General features: G+C 33.3%; 1 protein-coding gene across 1 annotated transcript in view; it reads right to left on the bottom strand.

Moving 5' to 3' along the window:
• LOC147072566 (neurotrimin-like) overlaps window positions 1–15,704 on the bottom strand; it is a 427,935-nt gene that overhangs the window by 43,336 nt on the left and 368,895 nt on the right. The window contains exon 3 of the mRNA XM_085946968.1: window positions 15,160–15,367. Coding sequence (XP_085803094.1) covers window positions 15,160–15,367 — 208 coding nt within the window. The remainder of the gene's footprint in view (window positions 1–15,159; window positions 15,368–15,704) is intronic.

Raw genomic sequence — 15,704 nt, 5'->3', positions numbered from 1 at the left:
ATTATTATTAATGAATTCACTAATATGACATAATGATAGCTTTCGTGGTCCAGTGCGTAAAGAGCTGGTCTTTCACCAGGGGGCTCCGGTGAGGTCACAATATATAAATAATATATAAAATAATAATATATACCTATACGATTTTCTCAAAACTTGGGTGTTTGATATTGTTTCACTTCTATTACTAATAGCGCATGTACACGTGTATGGATTTATTAGCAGCAATAGTGCGTATTTTAAACTATCGTGAAAATAACTGTTTACACGTAAAAGTGCTGACTGTCTCTCCAAGCTTATTCTTCAAGAGTAAGCGAGACGCTATATAGTTATTTTATGGTACTATTTAAGAGCGTACATAAGTGAGCCGGCAAATAATTTTCAACAGTATGTGAGACGTAATTTCGGTCGCGTTGCCATTCTGAGAGCGATAGTCGACCTGTGAGCACGTAAATTTATTTTGTGATGGCGTCGGAGGAATATATTCTTAAATCATGTAAAGATGACTAAAAAACGTTCCGCATGTACTTGAAAAAGAAAACATGTCAATGAATATACTATTATTATTAGTAATATAACAATAAACATAATATTAAATGGACGCATGTTGGATTTTTATGACAAATTATATTTCGTTCGGCTCGCGTCATTTGTATAATCCGCGCATCGCCTAGTCACGATCTTTTTAGACCATGCCTCAGCTGAGGTATAGCCTTAACAGGTGGTGAAAATCAGTTAACTTCAAAATGAGTATAAGTGATTCGTTTTTTTTTGCCGGCAGGTTCGCCACTATCGTTCTACTGCGCAGGCGCAGACCGAAAAAATCCCTACTGTCGATTGACAATAATTCAGAAGCGGGGTATAAGTACACTACTGTCCTAAAAATATATACCCATACTAACGATATAAAATTCATTTAAAAATAAAATAAGTGCGTATTTTAGATTAAATAGACAAAATGTTGAACGCAAGACATTTTTATAATTATGACGAGTGACTTTTGTAGTATATTGGGTGGAGATGGTGATAAATAATATATATTTTTTAAATTTTGTATTATTTGATTTCCTACGTATATTAACTATGTTATGGAATTATAATGGTGTACTGCTTTGAAATTACTTGTTATGTGTTATCAATTTAATGTAATAAATTAGTTGCCTAATAATTATTCAAGATATTCGACGGACAACCTTTTCCATTGACGAAAAAAAATATATATTACTATATACTATATTATTATATAGTACTATACTAAACTGATCTTTAAAATAATTATCTCATAAATATTCCAAGCATTGTCGATTTCTCACATAAAAAAATTTGCATCTCTGTTCAGTTTCTTTCTACTGTTTTATTTTATTGTAACACATTAAATCAGCCAAGATTTGAAACACGGATTTATGTGAGACTATTTTTGCATATAAATCTATCAGTGGTAATGGGTGGAGGTAGGCTGTTAAGATTCGACATAAATAGTGCATTTCCGACCATGTCCGATCCTGATAGGATCATATGGGCCTCCACAGAGTGGAGGTTTGTATTGACAGATTTTGTTTTTTACGAGAAATGGATGTCAGCCACTTGCTCAACCTATTAGGTCCATACCCTGGACACACACAAATTGAAAAACAATTTTTGTACTTGCCAGACCCAGGATTCGAACCTGGGACCCACGGCTTTGTAGTCCAACGCTTATGCCGCGCGGCCACCGTGGGCAGACTAAATAGTGCAGACTAAACTTTAACTTTTTACTTATTTGTTTTTATTTAACTAAGAATACAATTTGCAGATGGTGCTGATTAGTTAATTCATTAAGCTCTATTTCCCAAACCATAATCGATAAATCGATATAAAATAAAATCTAGCATTATGTATGGTTTAATTGAATGTTTTAGATATTTTATAGATAAACAAATATTTTTTGACTGTTATCTACTATATAGCTTGGATTAATTGAAACTTAAAAACTATCAAACTCTATCTATACAATATAGCCTTTGTTCAATAAAAATAGATACTTTTGACTGATAAAGTTTAGTGTGCACTATTTATGTTGGATCTTAACAGCCTACCTCCACCCTTCACCACTATGATAAATAATCAAATTTACAAGAAAATTTCATGTAATTTATAGAAAAAGTCAAGAGAGGATTTGTGACTCGGTGACTCACTGTTTTTACAAAATTATTAGGTCTATCATTTTTATTTAAAATTCGGTTAAAAGAAAATTTACATGGTTACCTAAGTATATCGACCGACCGTTACTAGACTACATAAGATACCTACAGCCGACAGAATTTATAACAGGTATGCCGGTTTAAAATGCCCGTTTAAATATCACGGTATATACCTGTTCGGGAAAGTTGCACAGCGTGAAAGGAAATTGTGTCTTTATTGAGAAGAGGAGAGCGTGATGGCTTAGTTGAAGTGTCTTACTTGAATATTGCGGTGATCAATTGGTGGCGACTCGCCCATTAAACACCGCTCAAGCCATTTCAAACATAAAGTCAATGTACACAACGCAGTGTCCTTTCAGTATCCCTATTAGCAATTAGTTATCGTTGGTACGTGTAGATTTTTATTACAAAGTTTTTATTAGCTCGTATTCTTATTTGTCCGGTGGTTGTATATCCAGTACAAATCTTGCAATCGATTTTTAACTAACTTCCCGACTAACTAGACATTTGAAACATTCATAATATATCAGAACACGATGCCAATGCATTTTTTTTATCCATCTTTAAGTATAATTGAATTCATTTTCAGTTAATTCTGTTTTGTATGAAAAGTTATTTCGACACCATTATTGGTTGCTAGCTGGAGTCCTAGCAACTAAATTATTAATATATACGTGTGTTACTATGGCAATCAATATGAATGTCAAAATGACATTTCAGTATTATTTCTATCAAGTACAATTTTTTTTGATCGTTTAAGCTAGTCAAGTCAAGTTTATATGATTCAACAGAAAATTTAAAAACGTTGTATATAAAAAGTTCTTTTTGTCTAGTAATTATTGTTATATTGGTCATGATAATGTGATGTACGTAAGGTCAGCATGTTGATTTTCAAGCGAATCTGGTGTAAAATTCTATCTTTTTTAATGGAAAATTTTAAGTAGATTGCATGTTAATTCTAATAATAATGGCATAGCTAAATAATAATCGATTATAACTTTAATTTTTTAATAATATTTTTTAACCCTCTCCGTCATAACCCGCCATAAGATTGTTGATTTTCGTCTTATCAACGTCATTGTCAGATTTCATAGAATTAAATCACTGGTCGACTACTGATCTGGCACTGAGACATCTGAATGGACCTTAAAGCGAACCGCCGCTACCCGTGTTTTAAATAAGTCGAGACGAAAATTCCGGACATTGTTCGCTTAGTATAGCCGAACCGGCAGTAGTTGAAGTAATTTTAATTAGGTGACCGAGTGACTTCGGCACTGCAGCCAAATTGCCAATTAACATCCGCGGCCATTCAGGATTGCCTGTCGTTACCTTATTAGCTGGCTTTCCAAATTTACCCCCAATTTCTCCACAGCCCTTAAGTAGACTTTGTTCTGCACTTTTAACTACAGTTTTATTATTTCTAATACGAGTCACATTAAAAAGCCGATATATTCACTATAAACTTAAAAGTTACACTTTAAACACTTTAAAGCGTGGTTTTATATTTAATTTTGACAGAAAATTACACATAGACAGAGCGGCGCCGAACGAGAGAAAGCAATATAATATTATTGTTGATATAAATATTATATAGAGAAATCGTATCTGGGCATAATTCAAGGAAAAATTGTTCCACAATAATTATATGCTTAGATCAAATAATTATAAGATAAAAAGAACTTTTTATATACAACGTTTTTAAATTCTCTGTTGAATTATCATGCTCAATATGCTCAAACTTGTACTTACTATGAAGTAAATAAAAAACAAAAAAATATAGAAGATTTCCAGAGTAACGCTCTTATATATATATAATTTAGTTGCTAGGACCACCTCCTAGCAACCAATAATAGTGGAGTAGATTACAGATTCCTTCCGAAATAACTTTTCGTACAAAACAGAATTAACTGAAAATGAATTCAATTATACTTAAAGATGGATAAAAAAAATACATTGGCATCGTGTTCTGATATATTATGAATGTTTCAAATGTCTAGTTAGTCGGGAAGTTAGTTAAAAATCGATTGCAAGATTTGTACTGGATAAACAACCAACGGACAAATAAGAATACGAGCTAATAAAAACGTTGTAAAATTTTGGAACCACCTAAAAGACATTGATGAAAATCTTCTTCTATACTTCAGACATATACACATGGCCATGACCTATTCTGGGTCAGAACTGTTTCCTCGAGTCAAGCCTATCAGGCACCATAAGCGAGGGGTGCAAGACTAGTAAATGCACTCCCCAAAGACATAGACGTTTTCAATGATGTCATTTTGTTTTTGAAAGTTTATTTTATCGTATAAAATTGTTTATGTTTTTTTTTCTTCTCTCTTGTGAGAGTAATATTTATAATGTAAATCTCATGTTGTGAAAGTAATTTGTTATGTCCACGACGTTTTGTTTTCCTAAATAAATAAATTAATGATATAATTGAAGACTCCAGTGGGTCTATTCTATACACAAGGCGGCTATCGGTGGGACGCACATTGACCACAATGCTAAAGGAGTCATACTTAATTACGACAAATTTTAATGAATGGCTTTTAATACTCACTGATGCGCTTTCCAAATTAAGCTACTTATTGGCGATCGACTTTTGTATTTTAAATCAATGTAGGTATTACTTTAACTACTAACCGACGTCACGGACCACTTCAAGATTTTTTGTTGTAACTTACTTGAACTTGCTAATAATTTTAAATTAACTATTATTTTATTCAACCAATAATTCACAAGATTTAAGAATGTAACATTCTAATTAATGAACATACATACTTTTGAAAACACTTCTGAAAAAATATATTATAACCAATAGAACAAAATATGCGGATATCTTACTTCTTTCAAAAAGATTTTTTCTATTGGTTATAATAAATATTTTCTCAAAAGTGTTTTCAAAATTATATGTGTTCAAATAGTGAGCTGTACTCCTATAATGGTCTAAAATGGACTAATGGCTAATAATTGTATTCTTAATCCTATTTTATGTTCCAAGTGACAGATTTGTCAATGCAAAATAATTGGCTTAATATTAAAACGATCCAATTCATTGAAAGGTTATTGACACGACTGTGATAAAATCGTCGTTTGTTGACCGCCTTCAAGGTCTATACGAGAAGCAAAGAAAATTTCGTTTGAAGAACTTATTAACTCGAGACTAAAATTGGCAATTTACAGAGCGTTTCGCAAACAGCCTCTGGTCATATTATTGTATTAAAATAGCTTGTTTACGTAAGTAAGTTCAGTATAAATGATTAAAATTGAAATCAATGTAATGTGTTAATTTTTTCATTATAGTTGAAATGAAAATCTTATATTCATGAATTTCAAATTTTAATTAAATTTTACCCATAACTTTAAAGATAACCAGTAATTTTTTATGGAAGTTTTATGTCTTGTAATATTATGGAAGAAACTATTTTTTTGTTTAACGGATTGTACCTAAACCGGTTCAGTTGCATGCCTACTATAAAATGATTACTAATTTCATTGTGATTAGGTAGAATGCAGGTGGCTAGTATTTTTAAAGCACGCTGGCCGAAATCTTATGGATATAGGCTATAGTCCTATGATGTCATGTTTCTTCTAATAATAAGTATGTTTCTGATGTAGGTATTTTCAAATTATGTCATCATCATCATCATCAGCCTGAATCTATCTACTGCTGGATGAAAGCCTCTTCAAGCTGCTTCCACTTCTCTCGGTCCTGTGCGTTGCGCTGCCACGTACTTCCGCAGAACTTTATCATTTCATTTCATTGATCCAGCGGCCTCTAGGTCTACCTCGCGGACATTTTGTACCTCTTGTATACCACTGGATGACTAGATTTGTCCAACGATTGTCTCTTCTTCGAGATATGTGTCCAGCACATCTCCATTTGAGGCTTTCAATGAACTCTATTACATCGCAAACCCTTGTCTGCTTCCTTATCCACTAATTCCTATTTTTGTTCTTTAGTGTTATGCCCAGCATGCACCTCTCCATACCACGTTGTGCTACTCTAAGTTTATGGATCTCTCTTTTACTTAGGGTCCATGTTTCAAACGCATATGTGATTACGGGAAGCACACACTGGTTGAACACTTTGTGCTTTAGGCACAGTGGGGGTCACTTTAAAGAAATTATTCAGGTAAAATAAACTACAAAAGTTTTAATAAAAGACATGCATTAGTTTTCTTATTTATTTTTTATTGGTTCTACAATCCAATGTAAAATTTTGGCCAGTGTTTTGTAAAAGCTAATTTTATTATGAGCATTAAGATGTAAATTAATTATTTGAAACGCGTTAAAATGTGAAAATAGTTGAAGGTATATGAATAAAATTAGAAAAAACACATTTTTTGCTTTTAGTAGTCACACTGAAGAGAAGAGAGACGCTCATGGAGACGCCCTTACGGCCAAAAATTGTACATTCTCGTTTAGTTTGGAAAATCCTGAATTATAAGCTGGCTGAAAACTACTTCATAATAATCAATCGATACCTCATTGGCAGCATGCCGTCTAATACCAATGAATGCCCCCGAAGATACAACGCACTGTCTGAAATTATGTAGGTACGCATCAAATCTATAATATGAACTTAGCTAAACAACATAGTCAATATGGTAAGTCAATAAAAATTTACACAATACAAACCTAATCGAAACACCACATATCTCCAAAATCAATAAAAAAGTGTTAAATATGATATGCTTTTCATTACCCCATTTCCACCCGCCATGTATATGCAGCCACGGGATAAAATGGTATGTCATATTCAGACAATTAATTATCCCGGGAAGTTAATATGTGCAGTGCATTAATTCATTGGTCTGACACAAAAATCTATTTCACTTGTTTTGAATGTCCTAAATTTAAAATTAGATTTAACGTTGCATTTGATTTCAATATATCGTCTCTGTTCTGGCAGAACACACTAACTCGGAGAATACTAGTTTTGAGTAATTTGACTTTGAAGTTTAAATGTTTGAAATGGTCTATCATGTGAGTTTATTAAGGATATACCTCAGTTGAGGCACGGTCTAAAAAGATCGTGGCTAGGCGATGCGCGGATTGCGGGTCGCGGGTGCAAATGACGCATGTCAAACGAAATATAATTTGTCATATAAATCCAACATGTGTCCATTTAATGTTCTGTTTATTATTGTATCAGTGACAATAATAATATATTCATTGACATGTTTTCTTTTTAATTCATGGGTAACGTTTTCAGTCATCTTTACACGATTTAAGAATTAATACGCCCGTCGCCGTCACGAAACAAATTGACGTGCTTTCGGCTCAACGTTCTCTCTCCGAATGGCAGCGAGTCAAAAATTTCGTCGCGCCTATAGTTGAAAATTATTTGCCGTTTCACTGATGTATCACCTTAAGTAATCGTAAAAAGGATGACTTTAAAATAAAGACTGTTTATTTATTAAGAAGGTTTCCAGACGGTAAAGTTTGAAATAAGGAATATTTTGGTATAACTAACTTAATGTCATTTTTTCGAATTAGTGTCTTCTGCCAGAACAGTGACGATATTTTCGGAAATCATACTGCCCTGATACTTTTTTACAACATTTTTCTTAGGTCGTATTCTTATTTTTCCGGTGGTTGTTTGTCCGGTATAAATCTTGCAATCGATTTTAACTAACTTCCCGACTAGCTAGACATTTGAAACTTATAGAATATATCAGAACACGATGCCAATGCATTTTTTAAATACTTTTAGCCATCAAGTAGAATTGAATTCATTTTTAGTTAATTCTGTTTTGTATTATTGGTTGCTAGGGGGTCCTAGCAACTAAATTAATAAATAATATATACGTGCGTTACCATGAAAATCAATATGAAATGACATTTCATTGTTCAGTATTTCTATCAAGTACATTTTTTTTTGATCGTTTAAGCTAGTCAAGTCAAATTTATATGATTCAACAGAGAATTTAAAAACGTTGTATATAAAAAGTTCTTTTCATCTTGTAATTATGTTATTTTCTGATGAATATTGCTCAAATATCTTTCGTTTCGGGAATATTATGCTACTTCGACTAAGGAATTCTACTTTTTAAAAATGTAACTGACTTGCGACTAAATCTATATTGAAAAGCTGCACAAAATGTTTTGGCGACGGACGGTCGCAATATTGAAAACGCATCATACAGCGATAAGTACTTATGTTACTGAGAGTGGTTGGATAAGTAAGGGTAAGTATGCATGCCGGGAAACGGAACGAGGCGAATTCGAAGAGGCTTCCTTGCGCGCGGTAAAAAATTAATAAGCCGTCCGGTTTTTTTTTCATTCCGAGTCGTCGGGAATCGCATTATTGTTGCGACTTTATAACTGAATTTACATTTGCAGGGAGAAGTTTGCCGACATTGTCTGCGCGGTCGAGACATGCCCAACGCTCAACATGTTGAATTATGTAATGAAATAATAAAGTTTTCACAAAAAGCTCTGGTAAAAAGTCAAAGGTAACAGGGGAGGGGCGCACAAAACAAAAAGGAAACTTTTCATTGCGCGGTGCTAAGCCACACAAGTAAAGGGAATGGCCTCGCGGTGCATAAGTTATTCATGGCCCCCATTTTTGACGTTGCGACCAATTTGGTAACGTACTCGAACAATTGCACGCGCGGACAGATTCACAAGCGTAATAAAAAAATTGTCCGTGGCTTGTATTAGCTTTGATTTGTTACTTACGCCGAGCCAATTATCATTTCAACTGTTAAGTGACCTCTATCACATCGCGCAATCTTGTCTGCTTGCTTATCTATTGGTTTCCTTTGTGGTATTTTCGCGTTATGCCCAACAATCCACCTTTAAATATCACGGTACTGTATAATATGCATCGGGGTGTAGTTGGATATACTGAATGAGTGCCTTGTTCTAGATTTTAAAATTGCAGACTGTATAAATGGAATATATAGGAAGCCAGCAGCCACAGAACTGTGTTCCCTGCCAGCAGCAAACAAATTTTGAAAATAGCCAATATACTGGATTATTTTGTTAGGTTAGATAAGGTTAGGTTGGGTAAGGTGGGTAAGGTAAGGTTTTCATTCTTGGATTCATGAATTTTGCCAAAATCAGCTGTGAAAATTGAATTAATGTTCTTATTGAATCTAATAAAATTGGAGACCGTATAGTATACGGTGATCTCTTTCGGAAAAGAAAGCTCACGGCAAACTGTGGTACGGTGTAACGTTTTACGTACAATTGACATATAACTACTTATTTCGAGTCTACAGTCAATTAGAATATTACATACAATAGATTGTATTTTTTTTCTCATTTTTGTATAAGACAGTATTTAATTTACTAAAAGAAAATCATTGAAAAATTCAGAAATTAAAATATATTTCGAATCGTTGATTTTTGTTTGTGGTCAATTGTCCGCGGAAGTAAATTTTCCGTCACTAATTTGGTAATGCCCATTAGGCAAGCAAAATTTGTCGGCTGTCCACTCTTTCCTACTTAAAACTTTCCAGTCATTTTTCAATGTTCTGCAATTAAAATAAAAAAAAAAAATACTGGGACATGCACTAATTTCTAGTATTTAAATATAGTAGGTATTGTTACCAACATACATATGCACTAGTAATAAATATCAACTGATATAATATTGTAAACTATTATGATTAGGAATTATTTTGATATACTTACAATTAATATTGCGCGCGTTTTTGTTTTAGAATACAAATAATGTGATCATCATTTCAAAAAATATGTATCAGTTCGCGCTACTAAAAAAGAATTATAACTAATCTGAAAACAAAGATAGACGTCCCCTACCTTTACTCCACAATCAATAAAAACAAAATGATCGATTCTACTAATGTAATAAAAATAATGGCACATATTGTTTTAGTCTGGGAAAGGGGGGAGATACAATTTTTACTATTGTACATGCATAATATATGTGTATTAAATTAACAATAAAATCTTATGTGGTTTTATTTAATTGTGAAATCTGTGTACAAATAAATACTTTAGATTTTTTAAAAAATAATATGTATTTTTTTATTTTTAAATTTACCTTCGATTAAAATCTTTATCCAGTAGAATAAAATCGAAGATATTTTAGTAATATTTACATTTTTTTAAAAATATTACAATGACATTGCATATATATACTAAATATCTTCTTCTTCTTTGATGGCGCTACAGCTCAAGTCGAGCCTTGGCCTCCTCCACCGCCGTTCTCCAGCCGGAACGGTCCTCCGCACGTCTTTTCCAGTTCATGATTTTTAGCAGCTGGTTGGCATCTTTTGTAATGTTGTCACCCGATCGTGTGCGTGGCTTTCCCACTGGCCTTTTCCCCCCTGGCTTTCCTTCGAGGATCTTCTTCGGTATCCGTGACTCAGGCATGCGCTGGACATGGCCTGCCCAGTTTAGCCTCTGAAGTTTTATGAAGGTGGAGAGTTTTGAATCTTGGTATAAGCGGTATAGTTCCGTGTGGTACCTAATTCTCCACTCCCCACCATCATTCATGGGTCCGTATATTCGCCTCAGGATCTTTCTCTCAAAGCAATCCACCATTTCAGCTGCTTTCACATTTAGCGTCCATGACTCGCACCCATATGCAACGACTTATTACGGTTTTATAGAGCCGGGTACTAAATATCTCGCAATTTAATATGTCACACATAATTAAAATATTAGATAATCTATTTAGAAAACACAGAGTTTAAATTAACACTTCGGAAATCACAATTTATGGTTGTAGAAATTCAAAGTTTCTGTTGTGTATAGATTAAATCCTGTACTCATTCAAATTGAACGTACGATACATTGGGTCTGAGGTACCTGCAAATATTATTTTAGAAACTATATCGGTTTCAGTGTTGTAATAAAAAATCTATTGATAGCAGTTAGTACATTTTTGTTAATAAACGCTAGGTTGATTGATTGATAAAGTAAAATTTTGTATAAAATAATGAAAATTTACAACTGAGCTTATATCCGGTGAAAGCTTTTATAATTCGAGCTTTTTTCTCACCACCTCGTCCAATGATATTTGCGTAGCTCGGGAAGTGATGTTACCAACTTGGAAACGGTTGAATGTAAAACAAAATGAAATCTTACGCCTCCTGGCCATATGATAAATCAATCGAAGTGCGTTAACTCCGTTGTAGATTGTGATTTGAAAAGGTTTTCCGCTCCGAGATCGTTTGCTTTGCGCGCGCCACCATTTGTTTTCCACTCGACTAGTTATCTATAATTCCCCTAACACCGGCCGAACCTTTTCAATCGAATTTGAGCGAATTGCCAGCGCTTGTTTTGACACGTCATTCTTTTAACGTCGGTTTAGGCGTTATAGCAGTAACAATCAGGGGTGCTGCATCCTTATGAGCAATGTGTGTGGCGCACGCGGGCGTCAGAACTAGAGGTGAGTTGGAAATACTGTCACCAGTTTGTGTACACAAGTCTCAGCATCCAACTACCCATACTCAGTACGTGTGGACCAATAAACTTGTCCGAATGCATGCGATGAGATCATCGCGACTCGCTTTTCAATATTATTGACATTAAATGCGCGCGAGCGAGATAGCATAATACACGTATGTCGAGCCGTGATACACTCAACTGTCATTGGTGTCATTGCTATCTCTTTCTCCCGAGTTGTAAATTTGGTATAGCGAAGAACAAAAATGGTGACAAGTTCATTTTATAGTAATAATAAATGGAGTTAGTTTTAGTTCCAGTTGAGTATGCGACTGATAAGTATTCACAGGTTTGTCTGGTTTCGTCACGTCGAGTTTCTCGATTTTTTTGTGTTATAATTGGAATTTATAAACTGAATTCAAATTGTATGCGTAATTGTGTAAATGGATAATAATTATATAAACAATGTGTGTAAAAATGGATTTTAAAAAGCACTGACAAAACTTTGCATGCCAAACGCTCTATATAATATCCCAAATACTAGTATTTTTTATACTGGTAGTTAGTATACTTAGTCTTCAAAATCGACTTGTTTTCCCACCTCTAGTCAGAACCATGGAGCGGCCGCAGCTGAACAATCTCTCCGCATCAGTTGACTTTTTGGTCATAGTTTATAAGTGGTTCTTTCGTAATCATTAGTGATTTAAGCTATCTCATCTTAATCTATTTTTTGCTACCCACGGTTGAATGCAAACCATATCTTTTGGGAATGTCCGAGAATATATATGCTCAATTCAGTCCAACTAGCTGTCCAACTTTTTTTGACTTTTTAAGGGCGTAAATATCCTTTCACATAGTTTTGTAGGTCGGTATTGTTTTGGCTTTGTTTTTTTCTACTACATATTATTTATTAATTAACATCATTTATTTATGAAAGCTCACCGTGTTCCTCTCTACCAATTAAATCTAGACTCAGTCAAAGCACAGTTGAGTGCATGGTGACCCAGTCTTGGGAAAAAAATACTGATGCTTCAGATCTAAACATAGAGCCTCGTGATCGCTCGATTATCACCAAATATGGTGCGGAGCGGCTTGATTTTGAGGGGTATATGTTTATGTTGTACATTCATACACTATTATCTGTTATGTATATGTATTATGTATATAATATGAATGATTATAAACAAACCAAAAACACATATTAGTGGTATTATCAAATAAACCTTAGCTGACATTTTTTTAAATTATTAATAACCATGTTCTTGCTATTTCGTACAAGGAGGTTTTTAGTAATTTTGAGCAATCAGGCTTTAAAAAATTGCATAACTATGATGTGTCCTCACCGGGAATCGAACTGCCGTATCTTCAGCTGACATTATATAGTAAAATATTAAATATATACCAGAAAATTATATTTGAAATCTCTGTGGATCAAAATATGACACAGAGATGACAAAAATTAGGCATTTTGATATTCATAAAAATGAGACGATTAACCCGTTTTAAGATAATAATTATAAAGATACTGATTACAAGCTATATCTTTTGACAATTCAAATGTAATAAAATATCTTACTAATTATGATTGTTTTATAATAATTATCGACTTTTTTTTTATAATTTACCTCCTTATGTAAGTATTTTTTTTTTTGAAATACGCTATATCTTTTGCTGTTTTTTTTAATCATTACCAGCGCTAGATCCGCTACAAACATACGTGGGAGTACGCTCTTCTGAAATGTCACTTTTTTGTCAAAAAGTAACTTAAATACATTGGAATTGTATTTGTATATGTTTATAAAGGCGTGCATTATAAATTTATCTAGAAAAACATCAACAAAACAAAGGCATGTCTATATTATTCTAAATTTCTTTACCATTCAAACATGATAAAATATCGTACTAATTAAGATTTGTTTATAATAATTATCGACCTTAAAATGTAGTAGTATTTTTACCACGTTTTTATTAGCTCGTATTCTTGTTTGTCCGGTACAGATTTTTTCTTATGTGTACAGTACAATTTTTTTCTTGGTTGTCCAAGATTTGTATTGGACGATTGAAGATTTTCCGACTAGCTAGACATTTGAAACTTTTAGAATATATCAGAACACGATGCTAATGCATTATTTTAATACTTTTGGCCATCTTTAAGCAGAATTAAATTCATTTTCAGTTAATTCTGTTTTGTAGGTTTCGGAAAAATATCGTTAAAAGTAATATTTACTACTCACTATTATTGGTTGCTAAGTGGGTCCTAGCAACTAAATTATTAATATATACGTGCGTTACTATGGAAATCAATATAAAATATCAAACTGACATATCTGTATTCTATATTTATTCAGTATTTCCATCAAGTACAATAAAAAGTTTTTATTAATACATAAAATTGTCAAGTTTATACGATTCAACAGAATATTTTAATTTAAATTTAGAATGATATTTTTTCTTGTGGCGTCCCTGGTTACAACCTCGGCACCTTTATACACGTTGAACCGGTAATGAGAAATTTTCTCTGTTTGATACTCATAAAACATCGAACTCATCGAGAGAAATCCCAACACAATACCTTCGTCGCGCATAGAATTGGGAACTACCTACGTGGCTGATATAATGGCAAATTGAACATTTTTAACGAGTGTGCTGAATACAAATAGAACAAAAATTATTATAGCTGCAAATAAAAGCTAACTACAAAAAGTTGTTTCTGTATTTTCACGGTGAAAATCTAAGCACGATTTATTAAACCCGCACGGAACGTGGAGATCTAATCTGTAATAGTTAAATAATTTATTTTAGTGGTGTTGTTATCCATTACACTGTTGACGTCAGTGGTGAAGGGTGGGGGTAAGCTGTTCGGATTTGTTATAAATAGTGCACACTAAACTATGTCAGTCATCCTTATTTGTTTTTGTTGTACTAATAACACAATTTGTAGATGGTGCTGGTTAGTTTTTTTAAATTCAATTAAATTCTGCCTAAACCAAACTGCAATAGTTAAGGTATGCTATGGGCGATCCGACAAAAATAGTGGACACCTTTTCAGTGATGTTTTCTTTGAATTCGTGTTGGTTAGTTTTTTAAATTTCATTAAGCCCTGCCTACCCAAACCGTAATCGATAAAACTATTCTTCTATCTATAAAATATTTAAATTATTTATGATTTAATGGTATAATTTAGAATAATTTATAGATAAACAAATATTTTTTGAGTATTATCTACTATGGCTTGGATTAGATTAAGCAGTTTAATCAAATTTTAAAAACTTACGAATCCTGTCTACACATTATTATAGTCTTAGTTCAACGAAAACAAAAATATGTGTGACTGACAACATGTAGTGTGCACTATTCATATCGGTTCTTAACAGTCTATCTCTACCCTTGACGTAGAATGATTGTATCGTTGTCTTATCGTATCATTGTAAGTCACCTATGCTCTACAATGAAGTCCGAAGTTTCATAAAAACTTTAGCTAATTTTCGTTACTATTGAATTATTTTTTACTAGGCAATTTAAATAATCGAATAGAATTGAATCAAAACTGCTGATATAAGTAATTAAAATTATTCTCAATAATGAATTAATAAAGAATGTTACATGAACATACCTACGACATGCAGATATCCAAACTGCGTCTTAGCCGTGGCGGTGTTGATCTGGCACATGTAACGCCCTTTGTCCTCCTCGTGGACGTTGGTGATGTGGAGGAACCAGGTCCTGTGCTTGTCGTGCGTCACGCTGATGCGAGGGTTGCGCGTGATCACGTGATTGTGGACCGTCAGGATTGCTGACTGCTCAAAGTGCATCCATGCCACCTGAAAAATAAGAACAAAGTTAATTATGCAACTAGTCTAATCTAATGCATAAGGCACTGGCTTTTCACACACTTTCCGGTGAAGATACATTACATATTTGTGAGTGATCGCGTATGGGTGTTTCTGTAATTATTTCACTGCTGTATTGGTGGCATCATGGTTTGTTTATTATATAAAAATGTTTTCACACGTTTCAAAATTATAATTATGTTTCGAATAAGTCTTCACTTGATATACAACTGTCAATTAATACTGGCAAAATTTAAAGAATCGTCCACGTAAAGGTTTGCGTACTTTCATCTTGCATGCCAAAAATTTAAAGACTATTATTCCATTC

The sequence above is a fragment of the Rhyacophila brunnea genome, unplaced genomic scaffold, assembly GCF_057557595.1.
Source record: "Rhyacophila brunnea isolate RB1 unplaced genomic scaffold, BYU_Rbru_1.0 scaffold_2, whole genome shotgun sequence".
NCBI classification, from domain to species: domain Eukaryota; kingdom Metazoa; phylum Arthropoda; class Insecta; order Trichoptera; family Rhyacophilidae; genus Rhyacophila; species Rhyacophila brunnea.
Note: the sequence above shows the minus strand (reverse complement) of the source record. Positions and strands in the feature narration are given on the sequence as shown.